The sequence below is a fragment of the Leuciscus leuciscus genome (assembly GCF_965113295.1).
Source record: "Leuciscus leuciscus genome assembly, chromosome: 13".
Taxonomy (NCBI): Eukaryota; Metazoa; Chordata; class Actinopteri; order Cypriniformes; family Leuciscidae; genus Leuciscus; species Leuciscus leuciscus.
This window is the reverse complement of record NC_138737.1, coordinates 13,370,684-13,389,116: the sequence shown is the minus strand read 5'-3', so window position 1 is coordinate 13,389,116 and position 18,433 is coordinate 13,370,684. Positions and strand designations below refer to the sequence as shown.

General features: G+C 36.9%; 1 protein-coding gene across 4 annotated transcripts in view; it reads left to right on the top strand.

Annotated features, from left to right (window-relative positions):
* Positions 1-16,181, top strand: part of magixa (MAGI family member, X-linked a) — a 52,627-nt gene extending 36,446 nt beyond the window's left edge. The window contains exons 13-18 of one of the 4 annotated variants that reach the window (XM_082187945.1): positions 5,302-5,502; positions 6,467-6,540; positions 6,719-6,862; positions 7,043-7,181; positions 7,632-7,719; positions 8,940-9,082. In XM_082187945.1, coding sequence (XP_082044071.1) covers positions 5,302-5,502; positions 6,467-6,540; positions 6,719-6,862; positions 7,043-7,181; positions 7,632-7,719; positions 8,940-8,946 — 653 coding nt within the window. In that variant the 3' untranslated portion in view covers positions 8,947-9,082. The other 3 variants (XM_082187947.1, XM_082187944.1, XM_082187946.1) reach the window with 3 other exon arrangements.
* The last annotated feature ends 2,252 nt before the right edge of the window (positions 16,182-18,433 follow it).

Below are 18,433 nucleotides of genomic sequence, written 5' to 3'. Positions count from 1 at the left end.
CTTCCAATGAGTTGTCGGAGGGCAATCATAACGTTGATTCCAAAAAAAGGGGATCTTGGGTTCCTTAAAAACTGGCGGCCTGTGTCACTGATCTGTGTTGATTTTAAGATTTTATCTAAAACATTAACTAACAGACTTAAAAAATATATGACAAATGTAATCCATGAAGATCAGTCATTTTGTGTCCCTAAACGTACAATTTTTGATAATTTGTTTCTCGTAAGAGACATTATTACAGTTGCACAAAGACACAAATTGGACATTGGATTTCTATCCTTGGATCAGGAAAAAGCTTTCGACAGGGTGGACCATCATTATTTGTTTAAGACCCTTGAAGCTTTTGGTTTTGGTACACAGTTTATTTCTCTTGTCAAGCTACTGTACAGTGACATTTACAGTATGATACGAATGAATGGGTCTTTAACTAGGCCTTTCTCTGTGACCAGGGGAATAAGACAAGGATGTCCTCTGTCTGGTCTTCTGTACTCTATCTCTATTGAACCTCTGTTAGTTATGCTGAGGAAACAGCTGTGTGGTATTGGTGTCCCAGGATTTCCAGAAATAGTCCCGGTGAAACTAACAGCTTACGCAGATGATGTGACAGTAATAATTAAGAGCACTGATGATGTTACTAAACTTATTTACTGTTTGAACAAGTATCAGAAAGCTACATCTGCTCGTGTTAACTGGGATAAATGTGCATCCTTGTTGTTGGGAGACTGGCTGGATATAGGACCTCCTCGATTACCACAACAGTGTAAATGGGTTCAAGATGGATTTAAAGTACTTGGTGTGTTTTTTGGGACAGCTCAATACACTGAAAAGAACTGGGAGGGATTAGCAAATCGGGTGATCGGCAGATTACAAAAATGGCGATGGCTTCTCCCACAGCTCTCCTTCAGAGGGAGGTGCTTGATTATCAATAATCTTGCTGCCTCAATGCTATGGCATAGATTAACTGTTTTAAATCCTCCTAAGGAATTGCTTACTATCATCCAAAAAGCTTTTGTGGATTTTTTTTGGAACGGTTACCATTGGCTTATTCCTGGTATACTTTACCTTCCTGTGGCTGAGGGAGGTCAAGGACTAATACATATAGAGTCAAAAATATTAGGAATGAGATTACAAACATTACAGAGGATTATGTATTGTTCTGCTCCTTTACGATGGGTTTCATTTGGGTTGTCTATATTAACAGATTTAGGTGGGATAGGCCTTGATAAACAGTTGTTTTTAATGGAAAAGTCCTTTGAGGAAAAGGCACGTTGTTTTTTTCCTAACTTTTACATGTCAGTAATTAAATCTTGGAAATATTTAAACTTTACAAGAACAGAAGATGTGCACTATGGGGTTTCAGAACCTTTGTTTTTTAATCCCCTTATAAAACTACCATCTAATTTGTCTTGTTTTGTTCCACAGTTTTTAAATGCTGGGGTCAGTAAAGTTATGGATTTAATTGATTTGACACAATGTCAGTGGCGAACTGTGTTATCACTTGCTGCACAGGTTAAAATTAAATCTTTGAGAACTATGGATAGTATAATCAAGTGTATTAAGGATGCTTTTCCCCCTGCATTAATGTCCTTTATAAACTCAGTCTTGGTAGATGGTTGTACACCTCAGAACTTCCCTGAGCTGAAGGTGACCCCTAAAGATGGGAGAGTTGGGGGTAATATAAACCAGAATACATTGTTGAAGGGATATGGGGATTTGTTTTTTCATGATGTGGCAAAGAAAAATCTTTATTATATGTGTGTCAAATCTGTGCATGTTGGGCAATTGCAAGGAAAAACAGATACTAAATGGAGGGCTAAGATCTCTATTTGTGAAGAAGTACATCCATCATGGAGAGTATTGTATAAACCTCCTATCTCTAAGCGATGTGGAGATCTTCAGTGGAGAGTACTTCATTGTGCTATAGCCTCAAATAGCTTGGTTTCAAAATTTAATAAGATTATTTTATTATGTCCCTTCTGTAATGCTCATGATACAGTTTTTCATATGTTTTTTGAATGTCCAAGACTTGGTCCTGTATTGGTAATACTGGAAAAGTTGATCACAAAATCTCGAGTGACCATTGAGTATACATATTATAAATACACTGATAATGTTGCTTTGTTTGAATGGAGATGGGGTGCGAGAGAGGCACTGGTGACAGTGAGTGAAAACGGGAGTTTAGTTTTTAATTGGTAAAATGTTGGTGCTTTTGTTAAATTGTTTTGGAAATGTATTCGTTTTGTAAGTTGTTTTAAAACCCTTAATTGTTATAAATAAAAAAGGGTTAAAAGTCTCTCTCTCTCTCTCTCTCTCTCTCTCTCTCTCTCTCTCTCTCTCTCTCTCTCTCTCTCTCTCTCTCTCTCTCTCTCTCTCTCTCTCTCTCTCTCTCCTGTATGTTTGATCTTGTTTATTCTGATTTCTCTCTGGGGTTCTTAGGACAGTGCGTACAGATCAGACACTGTCAGTAGTTAAACTAAAGTGCTAGTTAAACTAGATTATTAGAAGTAAAAAATCAAAGAGCTCCAAGAAAAACATGCAGGTGTTTTTGATTCACAGTTGAGGAAGCTTCAGGACTCTTTGTACAGATCTAAAAGGGACTTTCATGTTGTGAGGAAGAGTTTCTTGGCTCATAATCTAAGACGCAGCAAGGTGTAAATTAGGAAAACATTTCTAACATATGTTTGTTCTTTTATGTCATGTTTGATATGTTTGTTCAGATCTGCTGCCCACTGTGTCAACTGTTTCCTTCTGTTTTTGTCATTCATTTCCTATTAATATACAATCAGAGCTTGTGAACCTTTGTGGTTCTGCAATTCCCTCAACATATTGCGTGCCTGAAATGCATAGCTGAATTCCCTATTTACATATGTCGAAAAACAGTACGTAGTGTTTCAAGCCTTATACTTGAAAAGGTATTTTATTCCGTCACCTTTCACCTACTTTGAGTGCATTTGTGCTTTTAAAGGGCTAACTGAAACTGTTTCAGGCCTGTTGTCGTTTTTACATGTTCTGCGCTGTCGGCTGTTTCCCCACACGAGTGCGCAATCAATACAAACAGGTCGATTCACCGGCCAAAACTGGACCGTGGCAGTACAGTATGGGGATATACTAACAGTGTGTTTGGGAATGTCCCTGTATCCGAAGATGCAAACTTCCCAGCTACACGGTGTGCCACATGAGCTGAGGAGCCGTTCGATTCAGAAAAGTTGAAAAATAAAACACGAATCTTCCAATGTAATGGCATATAGGTGTTTACGAATAGAATGTTCAAAAGAACAGCGTTTATTTAAAATAGAAATATTTTGTATCAATTTGTAAGTCTTTACTATCACTTTTGGTAAATGTAATTAATCTTTGAAGAATAAAGGTATTAATGTCTTTTAAAAACTTTTGAACAGTCAGTTCATCACCGTTCAGAATTTTTATTTATTTATAATTTTGGGCCTTATTAACGAAACACTTCAGAAGTTCAGTAGAATCATAATTCAATAGGATTCAATAGGAAACTGTTCTGCCTGTGTTTGATAAATAAAGGCCTTTGTCTTTGGGAAAACACACTGCTGTGTTTATATTCTTAATCTATCAAAATATTCTTAATGTTCTTTTAGCCTCTCATGTCTTTTCTCATTTTTGGGGCTGTAGCTCTTCTCTTTTATGAAAACTTGCACGTCAGACTGAATATTGGTGCGTTTGTCATCTCCCAACAAAGATGAATATGAAGCAGAATGCTAAAGGCAACAGAGCAGTATTTCAATCTGCTGCCTTAAGTTTTATGTCTCTCTTTTCTTTCTTCAATCGACTGTCGCTGTGTAACATGATGGCGAGTGCTCAGGGTAATTGTGCGCAGGTCTTTGAGATTCCAATCTTGGCAACCAGCCTGTTGTTTGGCTTAGAGTGAAAGGCTGAATAATGTGGACAGAAGAGGCTGGAGTGGAACAAAACACATCATACTTAAAGTGCCTTTGAGAAACAAAGGCTACACTGGATGAGTGCAGACCCATCAAAAGGAGAACAACAGTGAAGTTTGGGACACCCTGAGGAGAAGGCAATAATTAAACAAACACTGCAGGTGTACACTAACCATGATTGATGCATAGGATTTCTATGACAAGTTTAACTTGTTAACTTGTTTGACTAACTAACAGGTGGAACAGTTTATTCTTATGGCACGTTTGTTCTTTCTGATAGGATTTTTGTTCTGGAAACGGACCTTTGTGGAATGTTAAAACGTGTGTGGAACAATGCTTGTGTTCACATCAAAATAAACTTTTAAATCAACAATGGCACACAATGTTGTTATCTTTTGGAGCAGAGTCTTATTTGCGTCATTTTAGATCTGAATCCCTGTTGGAATCATTTCCTATGGGATCCAGTTGCAAGTTTTGCCACTATTTCCTCGAAAAAAAGGGGGAAATTGTCACGATTTGCTCACCCTTGTGTGACAAAATAAAATTATTCTTCCTTGGAACTTTAAGAATGTGGTAACTTTGTGTGAGGAACAGTTGAAACTTGAAATTGAGTGGGCTAATACTTTAAAGAAATAGTTCACTCCCAAAAAAATAAAAAAATTTATGACTTTTAAAACATTTTTTTTTTTTTTTGAGAGTGTACTGTCCCTTTAAGAGCTCCAACATAGACTATATGAGTTGTGCTGTTGTTGTCACCTTTATTAATATAGCGCTCTATACAGATTGTTTCAAAGTAGCTTTACAGTGATAAACAGGAAAGTAATGATTCAGTGATGCAAACAATTCAATTCTGCTGTAATGCTCTAAAAAGATGATAGTAAATGGTCATTATTCAGTTGACATCAGTTCAGTGTTGAGTAATAAATGTGTAAAGTTCATCAGTTATGGAATGAGTTAATCTCAGATGAGTCATCTACGTATAAAGCAGCTCTGGAGAAAACAGTTGTGCTGATGTAACTGCTGACGCTTTAAGATTTGCATTATATTGTACATAATCTATTCAATAATAAACTAAAACATCATGTGACTGTCTCTAAGACTGGCATCAAGGTCACTATTCTGAACGTCTATGGTCTAGAATGTCACATGATTATGTAAACCTAAACATGAAAGTTTTAGTAAAGGGATTCATTCACGACTGTTCATGTTCTGTCAGCCGTGTAATCATCTGTTGATTCAGTGATTCATTTAGAAATGTGCCTCTCCTTGTGCTGTCATATCATCATATCATACAGAACGGAAATAAACATGTAGTGGTCAATTATAAAGTAAAAATAATTGAGTATATTTTGCATGGATGAATATCTCTTTCTTTCTGTCTCTTTTCTGTGTTTAGCCTCGTCTCTAGTGTCTCACAGGTTTGTGACGGTGCGACGGGGGAGTCCAGCAGCACGCAGTGGTCAGATTCAGCCGGGGGATCAGCTGGAGGCCGTGGAGGGCAGATCAGTGGTCACGCTTCCTCACAGAGACCTCGCACAGATACTGCGCAGAGCTGGCAACAACCTCAGACTCACCATTGTACCACGCTCTCACACTAGTAAGCACACTACACACACATAAGGCTTTTCATTTTGCTTGACTGTTTTTTTTAATATGTATATTTGTTCATTCACTACCGTTCAAATGTTTGGGGTTGACCATTTTTTTCAATGTTTTTAAAAGAAATCTTATGCTCACCAAGTTTAATTTATTTGATCAAAAATACAGTAGAAACAGTAATATTGTGAAGATTTTTTACCTTTTAAAATAACTTATTCTTTTTTTATATATTTCAAAATTTAATTTTTTCCTGTGATGCCAAAGCTGAATTTTCAGCATCATTACTCCAGTCTTCAGTGTCACATGATCCTTCAGAGATCATTCTAATTTGCTGATTTGGTGCTAAAGAAACATTTCAGCATTATTAGCAATGTTGAAAAAAGTTGTGCTGCTTAATATTAGTATTCTTAATGTGATCAATTTTTTCAGGATTCTTTGATTAATAGAAAGCTCAAAAGAACAGCATTTATGATATAGAAATCTGATATAGAAGTCTTTACGGTCACTTTTGATCAGTTTACTGAATCCTTGTTGTTGAATGAAATTAATTTGTTTCAAAAAAACAAATTTTTTTTTACTGATCCCATACTTTTTAATGGTAGTGTATATGCAATTATGCATGCTTATTTGTTTTTATTGTGCATATCTTAAATGTTGTATTGGTTGTACTCTAAGTGCCTTGAGAAATGTGCCGTAAATAGTTCATTATTATTAATAATACTATTTATTATTTAACAATTTATTCAATAATAATTAATTATTGTCAATTTAAAGTCAATTAAATATTTTATTGATTTATTTATCAAATAAAAAAATCATTATTGTGTTGCAAAAAATATTCTGAAATCTGAAGTAATGTTCCTTCTGATAGACTTTGAGGTAAATTTTCAACAGTCGCCACAAGAGTGTGCTGGTGTATAGACTGTGCGTGTCAAACTGACGAGTGTCTATTTTTCTGTCAGACAATAATCTGCCTGAATACCCTGACTTTGATGCTGAGAGCCGGTTAAAAAAAGGGCATCGGGCCAAGCAAAAGGTGAGGCACTCAGAAATGTGTGATAAATATATATTTTTGCTAAATAAATGAGGTCTGCATAATAATTATAGCTGAATTAGCATGCTTTTTAAAATAGTTGGAGCATGTTAGCATGTTATCTGAACTCTCCAAAAGTATTTCACACCCCACACCCTGAAATGTCTCTCTCTCTCTGCAGGATTCCCAATTTTACAGCGTTGATCTTGAGAGGGGCCCAACAGGGTTTGGCTTTAGTTTGCGAGGTGGAAGCGAGTATAACATGGGTCTGTATGTACTTGGTCTGATGGAGGGCGGACCGGCCTCACGCAGTCAGAAAATTCAGGTGAACTGCTCTTCGATTACAAATCAAGTAAATACAACATTTCAATTGATGCTGTCAGGGATGTTTGAAAGTGCGACACTAAGAGTCATTTTGTTAAGATAATGCTGAGGCATGCTGGGTTTAGGTGCTGTTGTTGACATTACGCTGAGTCACAGAGGGTTTTGCTGACTTGTGTTGCAGGTGAGTGATCAGCTGGTGGAGATTAATGGAGACAGCACAGCCGGGATGACACACAGCCAGGCCGTGGAGCAGATCCGAAAGGGAGGAGCATGGATACACCTCGTACTGAAGAAGGGCAACGGATATGTACCGGATTATGGTGAGGGGGGACAAGGGTAGGAATAGAGGGTTCAAATAATTTATCTTATGATCAGAGTAATGTTTGAAAGATGGCCAGTGTATTTTACAAGAGTTCTGCTTCCCTTTGATTGTTAACAGGATTACATCTGTAGATCAGATTCTTCTAGTCAAGACCATGGGTGGGTAAGAGGATATTTGGAGATTGTGTGTTGAAATGTTAGAACTGTCCATGAAAACTTGGAGAAAAACAAGGTGAAAGACATTCAGGGTTTTACAAAAAAACATTGGGTATATAAGCCCCAGATGCCCGTCTTCTAGTGCCACCCATGGTCTGGACTGAAGCTTCTTTCCTTTCCTGCACTTTTTGCAACTCTGCATTGGATTTTTCCTCATTATTTACTGCTTTCTCTTTCTCTCTTTCGCTACTTTATACTTTTGCTCTCTTTCTTTCTCTTGAACTCTCCTCCAGTGGAGCTTTCCAGCTTATCTCTTTGTATGACTAACTCCAAGCAGGGCGAGCCTTGCTTCTATGTCATCGGCCGGACAGAAAACATGCGGTTGGTAACCGTTCCTGTTGGTTGTCTTTTTGTCTTTCTTTATGTTCATCATCTCGCAGTTCTCATATTGCTTTCTACATTCAGCTTTTTCTGTTTCCTATAACTAGGTGTCATGTTATTAAATATCAAATATATAATATAATTAGTATATATTTAACTGTGTGTGTGTGTGTGTGTGTGTGTGTGTGTGATATATGTTCAAAAGCTTGGGGTCGATACGATTTTTTTATGTTTTGGAAGAAGTCTCTTTCGCTTACCAAGGCTGCATTTATTGTATACAGTGAACATAGTAATATTGTGAAATATTATCACAATTTTACAATAACAGTTTTCTATTTTTATATATTTTAAAATGGGATTTATTCCTATGATGGCAAAGATTTTCTGGAATAATATTTAATTTAATACTTAATATTTTTGAGGAAACCATTATAAATGTCTTTAGTGTCACTTTTACACAGTGATCAATTTAATTATTTCTTGCTGGACAAGAGTAATAATTTCTTCTTCTTTTTTTAAACTTACTGACCCCAAACTTATATAAGTGTTTTTAATAAAAAATTAATAATTCAAATTATTATTATTATTGGAAGTTTATTCAAAATTCACAGCAAAAAAATTGTTTTTCAACTAAATTTGTTTGTTTTTTTGTTTTTTTTTAGTTTGAATGAGCATTACATTTACACATGTGTACCTTGAAATGCAATGTAAGTCGCTTTGGATAAAAGCGTCTGCCAAATGCATAAATGTAAATATACACTTTTGCTGTAACTGATTTTCCATTAAATTGTGGCCTTAAATAAAGAAATATCAGTGCATTGCAAAGATTCCCAAGGTCTTCCATACTGTATATTGATTTGACCTACCCATAAAGAATAACCATACAATAATAATAATTTTTTAATAATCAATTTTTCAAAATGCTGATTGTTGATGCTGTGTTTCACTGGCATAATGTAGTTTATTCAAGTATTCAGAAAGACAGAAAACCATTTCTCACCCACCAACTCCATCACATCCCTTTACTCAAGTTAAAATTGCAGGCAGTAACCCCTTACTGATCTCAGAACAGTCATTGGTGCATCACATGGTTGCGTTCTCTTTCATCCACCCATTCCTCCATCATTAAACCCTTATCTGATACCTCCTTTTGTAGTTTTACATGAAGATGGGCTGATAGTGTTTTATCATTCAACTCTCTTTCTCCTTCTCTATCTCAGACCGTGAATCTGGAGTTGTTTCCCCCTCCTCCCTCTTCTCCGAGGAGCCGCTTGTGGCAGCAGTAGATCGCTCTCCTCCGAGGAGCAGCAGATGGGTGGATGATAGTGGACGAGAGAGGAGAGAGAGGAGGGGGAAGGGAAGGAGGGAATCAGAGGGAAGGAGCAGAGGAAGAGGAGCGGAGGAGGGCAAGCAGGGCCGGGCGGAGGATGTTAGCACGGCCGGAAGAAGAAGAGAGCAACAGATGCGTTCGAGGAGTTTACCTGGCACGTTGAGGGGTCGAGAGGGGCCGCGGAGAGAAGAGGAGGAAGAGGAGGACGGCACACGGGAGAAAAAGAAGGGAGAGGGGGAACAACGACGGGGAAGGCAGAAAAGCAAGAGCATGGGGGAGAGAAGACAAAAAGTGAAGGATGTTAGTTCAGAGAGAGAGAACGGCCTCCCTGAGAGGGAGAAAGGGAGTGTCAGAAGAGAAAAGAGGGATAACAACGGAACCAGCACAACGGAGGTCACACCGCGCGCACCTTTCTCCTTCCTCATGCCTTTGGACAATGACGATGATGGGTCAGGTGCAGAATCGGCTCATAGCATCTCTGAAGTCAGCATCGCATTCTCCACTCAGTGGCCTCTACAGGGCCCTGGATCTTCAACAACACCTCCGGGACCCTGGCTAGTCCCCAGCCCTCACAAACTCTCTCAGGTTTTAGAGGGGAAAAGGCTGAGCCAGAATAAGGGAGGACTGTGGTCCTAATGTTAAATCCCTTAAAAGGATAGTTCACCTAAAAACTCGCCCTCATGTTGTTCCAATCCTGTATGATTTTCTTTCTTTGAGGAGAAATTTGGAAGAGTTAAACTGGTTGCTCTCTTCCACTTGAATGAATAGGAACTGAAGCTAAAAAAAGATGCAAAACCACCAAAAAATCTTTCATAAAACTTTTGTATTATATTCCAAGTCTACTGAAGTCATGAGCATTGTAATGTTTGAAGCGGATGTCATAACAATAGACGGAAGATTTTTAAACAAGTGGTTCATTTATAAAGCCGTAAGATGGAAATGTGGAAATACAAACCGGAAGAAAGAACACAATGAGGGCAGCACTGAAAAGGGGCGGGGCTACATGTCTATAAAGGTTTAATAATCATTCTAATTCTATGAGAATAGTGGAGTTCACACCACAACTATAACGATTTTGACACAGTGGAACAATACTGTTGGAATCAATCTCACAATGTTTTTTTTCCAGCTGATAAACGATAAAAAACTATTATAATCCATCATGCTTTAAAGAGCCTGACAGGCGACTTAACTGCAACGTGTGCTTATAATAGACAATGTTATCGTCAGTTGGTGCGGATGCCAATATATAGTTATCTTTATAGTTATCGTTCTTGGTGTGAGCGGGCCTTAAAGGGATACTCCACTTTAAAATGAAATTTCTGTCATCATATACTCACCCTCATGTTGTTTCAAACCTGTATGAATTTCTTTCTTCTGCTGAACAGAAAGGAAGATATTTAGAAGAATGTCAGTAAGCAGACAGTTTCTGGTACCATTGACTTCCATAGTATTTTTTTTTTTTTTTTATGGAAGTCAATGGTACCAGAAACTGTCTGGTTACTGACATTCTTCTAAATATCTTCCTTTCTGTTCAGCAGAAGAAAGAAATTCATACAGGTTTGAAACAACATGAGGGTGAGTATATGATGACAGAATTTTCATTTTAAAGTGGAGTATCCCTTTAAGCCATCGCAGTTTTCCTTCGAGTCCACACTTTTGTGACGAATCAGACATTGCTACTTTTCGCATGAAGACAGTTAGGGCAGATTTCAGTGAATAGAGATGCAGGCAAAATCCAGTCATTTCAATAGGAATCCCCGTGATCAGGAATTCTGCGTAAGGGCAAAAGATTTCCTCTCACAGATTTCGTATTTGGTCATGAAGACTCGTCGAGTAACTTCTGTGTGAGCGGTGCTTCATATATCGCTACACTATTGACAGTAGACAAAGAATCTTTTATGCCTATGGGATTTCACTAATGTGACCACACCTTAAAAACTGAGATTTTGGTTGTTTTTCACACAAATATATTACATATCATATTGGCTTTTAATGTTAACATAATATAGTTCTCAAGTCATATGAACCACTTTTGTGATACTTTCATGGTGCTTTTGCATCCTTTTTAGCTTGTCTTCAAAATTTCTCTTTTGTGTTTCATGGAAGAAATAGTCATACCTGTTTGAAACAACATGAGTGTTAGTAAATGCTGACAGATTTTTACTTGTTTGGGGGGAGGGGGTAAACTATCCCTTTAAATCTCTCTTCTCTTTTCTCTCTCTCTCACACACACCCATACACTCTCACACATACAGCCTCTCCAGCTCTGTCTCTATATGTGGTTTTCAGAACACCACCACCATCATATCAGTTCCTCTTCCGTCTCAAATCCATATCTATATGGTCCTGTGTGTGTTGTAATGGTATCATCCAGATACCAGAGAGGTCTCCATCCAGGCCGATCAAGACTTGATTTTATCGCCATCTAGTGGCCAAGGAGAGAAAATGAGCAAATGCTGCCATTACGTTGTGGCTAGCGTGACAGTAACTGCAAGGTCAGTTAGTATGCATCTATGATTCATGGTGTCCTTCTTCATAGCATGTCTTTTTCATATCATTTGACATTTTTATTTAGCATATTTTCCATTTATTTTCATAAAAATACAACAAAAATTCTATTATATAAAAAAGAAGATTTATTTAAAACATGGTTGCTCAGTCATGCCCCTGAAGAGCTATACTTCTGAAAGTAAACTAGATTGAAAAAAGATCTTCAGGACCAGGACTAGCACCCTCAATTTAAGAGATTTTATTAGCTGCTTGCTGTTTGTGACTGGACTATAACCCCTCCCCTGCTGTGTGCGCAGTGGTCTTGCTGTTGAAAGAGGGGGGGAAGGAAGATAACAGAACTAAAGTTTTATTATAAGGCCAGTGAGCCGTATCAAACCTCTCCAGGTGCCTTCTGCTTCTTTAGCCAGTGTTTACCAAAAAAAAGAAACAAATACAAGTAAAAGAACAAGACGTAGCATAGTAGAAAGTGTGCAACACAATACTGTTCTGCCTCTTTAACATCTATATCTTTGCAAGACTTGGTTCACGAGTCGAGGAAAATATTCTGCACACGCTCTGCGAAACTTCAGCTAAGTGAGTCAAAGTGAAAGAGAGCCATTACAAGTGCCTCATGCGATATTCCTTTATACGAGACATAGAATTCCCTCAAGCTCAAAATCAGGACCCAATTTTATTTTCCCATTGTGATACTTTTTGCGTTTGTATGCTTTCTGATTCAATTTTTCAGACCCATTTCATTGGCCTCGACATTTCAGAAAAATTATGGGAAAAAAAGGAAAAGAAAACGAAGGCCTGATTGGTCCTAATTCCCGAGCCCTCCACCAATCAGCATCCAGCATCATGCGGAATCTTCATTTCAGGAGACAAAAAGAAAAAAAAAAGAAGAAGAAAAAAAAAAAGGGCATTTTGATACAGGTCTTCTATGCATTTTGTAAGACTTACTGATCAAAAATTGCGGTAGGAATTTTTCTACCTAAGATGAGATTCGTAATTTTGTGTACTGTTAAAATACACAGGCTGGTGAATCGAAACCGAAAATTTAAAGGAGATCCGGTGATAATCAGACATGCTGTACCACCAGCTTATGCATTGATCTTTACCTCAGAACTGTCTGAGCAATAAGTGCTATCTCTTTCTGTTCAGTGTCATACCAAGCAAAGCTCTAGGCAAGCTCATCGAAAAAGCTGAGTGATAGAAATATGCACGGTAAAATCCTCTATGATAAATTAATTCGAATGAAATGCATCCCTATAGACATGCATTTTGGTATTTTAAAATAATATAGTATTTTATCAAATAGATTTTAATTTATTTAATCAAATTTAAGTATTCCAAAAGTTACATATTATAAATCAGAATTTTATCCTGCAAACATAACCCAATGAGAGTTAATTTATCACTGGAGATCTTTACTGTGCTGAAACATATCAATAAATGCTTGCATAAAAGATCACATGCGAGTTCTGTTGCCATACGCAGCCTGTAAGCATTTAGCAATTTGCGATTTGGAAAAGTGATACAATGATCTTAAGTGATAACACTTTAAATCAGGGCTCTTACACGAGTATTACACAGCGTTCAGCTGGACATCTGAAGTTCACTGCTCTCAGAATCCTCAACCAGCCTGGGTATTGATGTTGACTTTGTACCCGATTATCCCATTGGCATCAGCACGTACTGTACAGAAACTGGGATGAGCCTTGTAAATGTTTCGTTTCGGATTAATTTTTGTGAGGGGGGGAGATTTTGTTTGTTTTCCAAAACGTAATAGGCACTGTAGCATTTCCCTTACTGTAGCAGATCTTATAAGCAAGCTTATTGTATATAATTATAGACCCTGGACATATCAATTTTTTTTCTACCCCCCCCACAAAAATGTCTCACATATCAGAAATATACAGCACTGTCGAGTTACCCTGAGACACGTGCACCATTTTAAACCGAGGTGCCATTGGCTTGACGAGAGGCTTGCTATTTAAAAATTATTCTTATAATTCAATCTTGCATGTCTGTAGTGAGTATACTAGTTTTAATAGCACTGGCCCTTACAATTGAAATCAAATGTCCCGATGGCATGATACTGTATCCCACAGCCCAGGAGGCCAATCGCAATGTTTTATAGAACATCTGTTGTCAGCTTCAAATTATAAAAATCTGATTTGACAGCTTGAATGCCCACTAGTGCCCACCGTGGTTTTTGCACATTGTGTCCTCAACGACATATTAAAATCAAGATTTAGAGATACAAAGACCTCAGTTATGTAGTCCACAAAGATAACAATTAGCATGCCCACCAAACAGTGTCCCGCCCTATATAGGTTTCCTCGTACCGGAGACAGTTTTAGACCCTTAGATGTTCAGTATTCAGAGATGTTGTCTCAAAAACGAGCCATACTCTGAGCCAACAGATATATGAATACAACAATGCAATGTTTTTTTTTTATAACAATGTCTGCAAGGTTCCTATCAGTGCAAATGTGCCATTTAAATGCTAATCAATGATGTCATTCTCTTTCCTCCTACCGAGAGAAATACAGAGGGGCAACGTTTGTCCCTCTGAGTTTGACGCTTTTCAAATGGCAAAACACAAACAGTGTTTCAGCTTTGAATTTTCAACTTGAATTTGCTATATTGGCCTTGTAAGGAGTCAGCCATTGTACAGAACAAGAACAATTTTATTTGTAAACAGGAAGGTAAAGGAAATGTTTTTTATATCTATATTCTAGAAATATAGGATAAAAGTCAGCAGGGGTGTAAAGTACTTGAGTGATTATGTGCTTCATTACTATACTCAAGTATTATTTAAAAACTGAATATTTATACTTTTGCAAAATTACATTTCTATAAGAAAAAAAAAGGCATACTTTTTTATTATTGTTACAATTTAATTTAGATGTTAAAAAGTAGGCTACATATTACACTGGCCTAATAAGACTAATATGAAAACAGTTCATTGTTCAGTCTATAAATCAGTGTTAACTAAACTATTAAAAACGTTTTTGATACTTGAAAGAAAGCTGAAATAAAATATAAATATTAGACGAAAAACTTAAAAGTAGAAATGTTGTCTTTGTAACTAACTGAAATAAAATTAGTAGGTAACGCTTTACAATGTCTCATTTGTTAGCATTAGTTAATGAATGAGAAATACATTTGTTACAGTATTTGTTAATGTTAGTTAATGAAAATACTGTCGTTCATGTTAGTTCACAGTGCATTAACTAATGTTAACAAATACAACTTTTGATTTTAGCAATATATTAGTAAATGATTAAATTAATTTGAAATAAGATTAATAAATGCTGTAGAAGTAGCCTATTGTTCATTCTTAGTTAACTAAAGTAGTTAACTAATGTTAACAAATGAAACCTTACTGTAAAGTGTTACCAATAAGTTTGTTGAGGTACTTAAATGACTAAAACTGAAATAAATATGAATGAAAGCTAAATAGAAATATTTATTTAAAAAACGAATAAAATAACAAAAGCACATAAAATTACTAATTCTAAACATAAAATGAAAAATTATAAAAATAAAAGGAAATTCAAAAAAACTAAATGATAAAATAACGATGATATAAACAACAATACTTTTGTCAAACAACATCAGTTTCTGCTTGATTTAAAGTTTAACAATTTTTCGACTGTTTAAAAAAAAAAAAAAAAACTTTTTTTTAAATAAATTGTGTGTTGAGTCATATTCCCAGAACATTGAAAAATATGATTAAACAGGTTGCTCTGCACAGTTTGGGTTGCTTTGCAATGTTTCTCTTAAAAAAAAACAAAAAAAACACAGTCTCTTGATTTGATTTCTAAAGCTAAGAAGTAGTTTACTTTTAAATACCAAGTACAATTACATGTACAAACTTTTGTACTTTCACTCAAATATGTTTTTGGATAGAAACTGTAAATCTTTGACACCGTATACTCATCCTTCAGTATAATTTCTCAGTGCTTTTTACACCCCTGTGTGCCAGACAGTCCGGCCCAAGATAATGAAAGCAGAGGACATTCTGTCATATAAAGGAAGTAACCGCTGCACCAGTAGAGAACCTCACTGAGGCAGCCGCCCAGTCTGAATTCTTGTCGTGATCTCTTTTTCTCCATTGGTGCTGATCCTCCAACTGGCTGTCTGCGGTTGCTATTTCGCTTTCCCCCATTCAGTGCATATGGAGGTCACCACTCGCAAGCCAGTGTTTTTCAAGTGTTCAGATGGGGCAAAAAAAAAAAAAAAAAAGTCAGCTTCTGTGTAAAGGTTCTACTTCCTTTATAGCATAAGCGTCCTCTCCTTCATTTTGACTTAGTGTAGACACTAGAAAGGACTCTAAAGTATAGAAAATGACGAAGCAGGCAGCAGTGTGTTGCAGATTTTTACCTGCCGGGTCTGAAGCAAGACCTCGAGTAGCCGTTATTTTAGTGGCGCCCTCTGCAGGGAAGATGCTGAGTGTGTAAATAGCCGTCCGTGAGGGGACACCTTGAACACAGATGTACAGGTTTTTAATTGTTGCTCTTGATATGTATGAAGATACTGTATTGTTTTTGAATGCATCAACAGGGAGTTTTGAATTATGAATAATGACATGCAGTTAAAGAAATAAACTGAATAAAACTAAATAAAAGATTGTGTTCACTCATTTCCACTCGCTCTATAGCTTGGTTCCAAAACATAGTGAGCTACATGCCACAACTGATTTCATTTGGGTTTGCTAAGATAACAGTGATGCTCTTAATAATCCTAAAAATACAGATTAGATCATTTAATGCAATCCAAAAAAAAAAAAAAACCTTGCTTCCTAGGCAGCTCACTATAGGTTTTAAAACCAAGCAGATGAGCACTAAAGCACAATACTTATATATTTAATATCTTTTATTATCATTATTGTTACTAATGATAATTGAAATGTATGCCATGTTCCCAAAAATTATCTTTAGATTCTCAGCGGTGATCAAACATCTGTTTGACTAATCTAATTTTCTTTTAAATTGCTATGGAAAGTACCTATCTCTAAAAGAAACCTGTCAAGGAGCTTTTTATTGGAGATTGCTAGCATGAACTATGCTAATCATCTAGGAAGCAGGCTCTCTGCATTTCAAGGCTCTGCATTTCAACAGGCGAGTACTCACACACATCACTGTGTCACATGAGAATAAACTCCTACACATACAACCTCCTAAATATTCACTATCTACTGCAGAGGAAAAATATCAAACTGATTTCTCAATCTCAATCTCAAGCTACCTCACTGTTTTTCTGTAGTCGGCTACATTCTAAAGTTCACACGAAATGTGTTTTTATGTTTAAAAATGTGAGAGATGCAGTCGAATGAAAAAAATTAAACAAGTTCTAGAGTAAAAAAAAAAAAAAAAAATGTAATATTTTAACTTGATCGTCATGTCGTGCACGAGATGAGAGTGCAATGGTCAAAGACATCCATCTACCGCAAGTTCACATGGAAAAGCATTGCAATGGAAGGGAAAAAAAGGATTCTGTGTGAATTGCCATTTAAAGTTTTTTTTTTCTCATTTAAAAATCTGACATTCAGGGCAGTGGAATGAAAAAAACGTATGGCCAATAGAAGCATTTCATAAAAGTTGGACACCTTTTAACGCCACGTTTTTAGAATGCCATATTGTGTTTGAAATGCTGCAAAAGATGCAAGACACAAATGCAAAGGTGAAACCCATCTGTCTGGCGCAAGTTTAATGAAAGTGGAAAAGCAACACGGGAATGTACATTTTATTTGTTTAGATTTTAAAATGCAAGAGGCAGGACAGTGGAATAAAAGTTTAAATTATTTTAACTTTACTGCCGCATTTTTAGAACCCTGAGTCATGCGCAAAATGCTGCAAAAGATGGCAGTTGGCAAACCAACTTCCGATATATTACTGCCACCGACTGAATTTTAGGCTTATTTTAAGCAGAAAGTATGTGTATTCATGCATTATTTTCACATAGACCTTTTTTACATAATTACAGCTCCTCTAGCCGTTTTCGATGAAGCACCTCCTTCCGAAATAAGAAATGTGCTGTGATTGGTTAGTTGGTCACTGTGTTGTGATTGGCAGCGCCTAGCAAGTGTTCGAGATATGTCACGCCCCTCAATTTCGAGCCCGATTTAGATCATGACAATGTTAACGAACAAGAGGATTGAGCAGAACAGATTTCAAGCACGGATTTCACAGGACGTTCCAGAGTGGTATGTATGTTTTATCTGTAATTTTCTAATAGATACGATGTTATCCACCATTTAATCAAATTTGGCGGAAAACCATGGTAATACAAACAGTAATCGATCACAATGGATAATTTTTAATAAGGGACGGAACAGTCTTACAAAAGCTACAGAAAACACTACATCAATACTGTATTAATGTTAGTTAGCAGGCTAGCGGAGGCAAAGCTTTGCCCTTCGTAGCTATCATAGCAAGGTAACAACTGCTTATCATTTGAACTGTTAAAAGAAAACACAACTACAAATAATAAGACATACTTACAAGTTGTTATCCATACACAGCAGATTGTCTCGACAAAATGGGAAAGAAAGAGGGGCAAAGAAAATATATCTCCCTTTGCATTGAACTTTGAGCGTTCCCACATAGCAAAATTTGTCTGGCCCACCTCTGGGCCTCATCCTTGCTTCAATTCTGGCCCAGTTCTGGCTGGGTCCCCGGCCCAAAACTGGCGCAATACACTGAAAACGGACTCAAACAACCTCCTCTGGCCCAGATGTGGCCCAGACACTGTAAAATGACTATCATTTATTGATATGGCCCAGGTCTGGCCCAGGCACTGTAAGACAGAACTGGCTGAGAGTCGGCTGGGTCCCCGGGCCAGATGTGGCCCACACCCTGTTAAATGACTATCATTTAT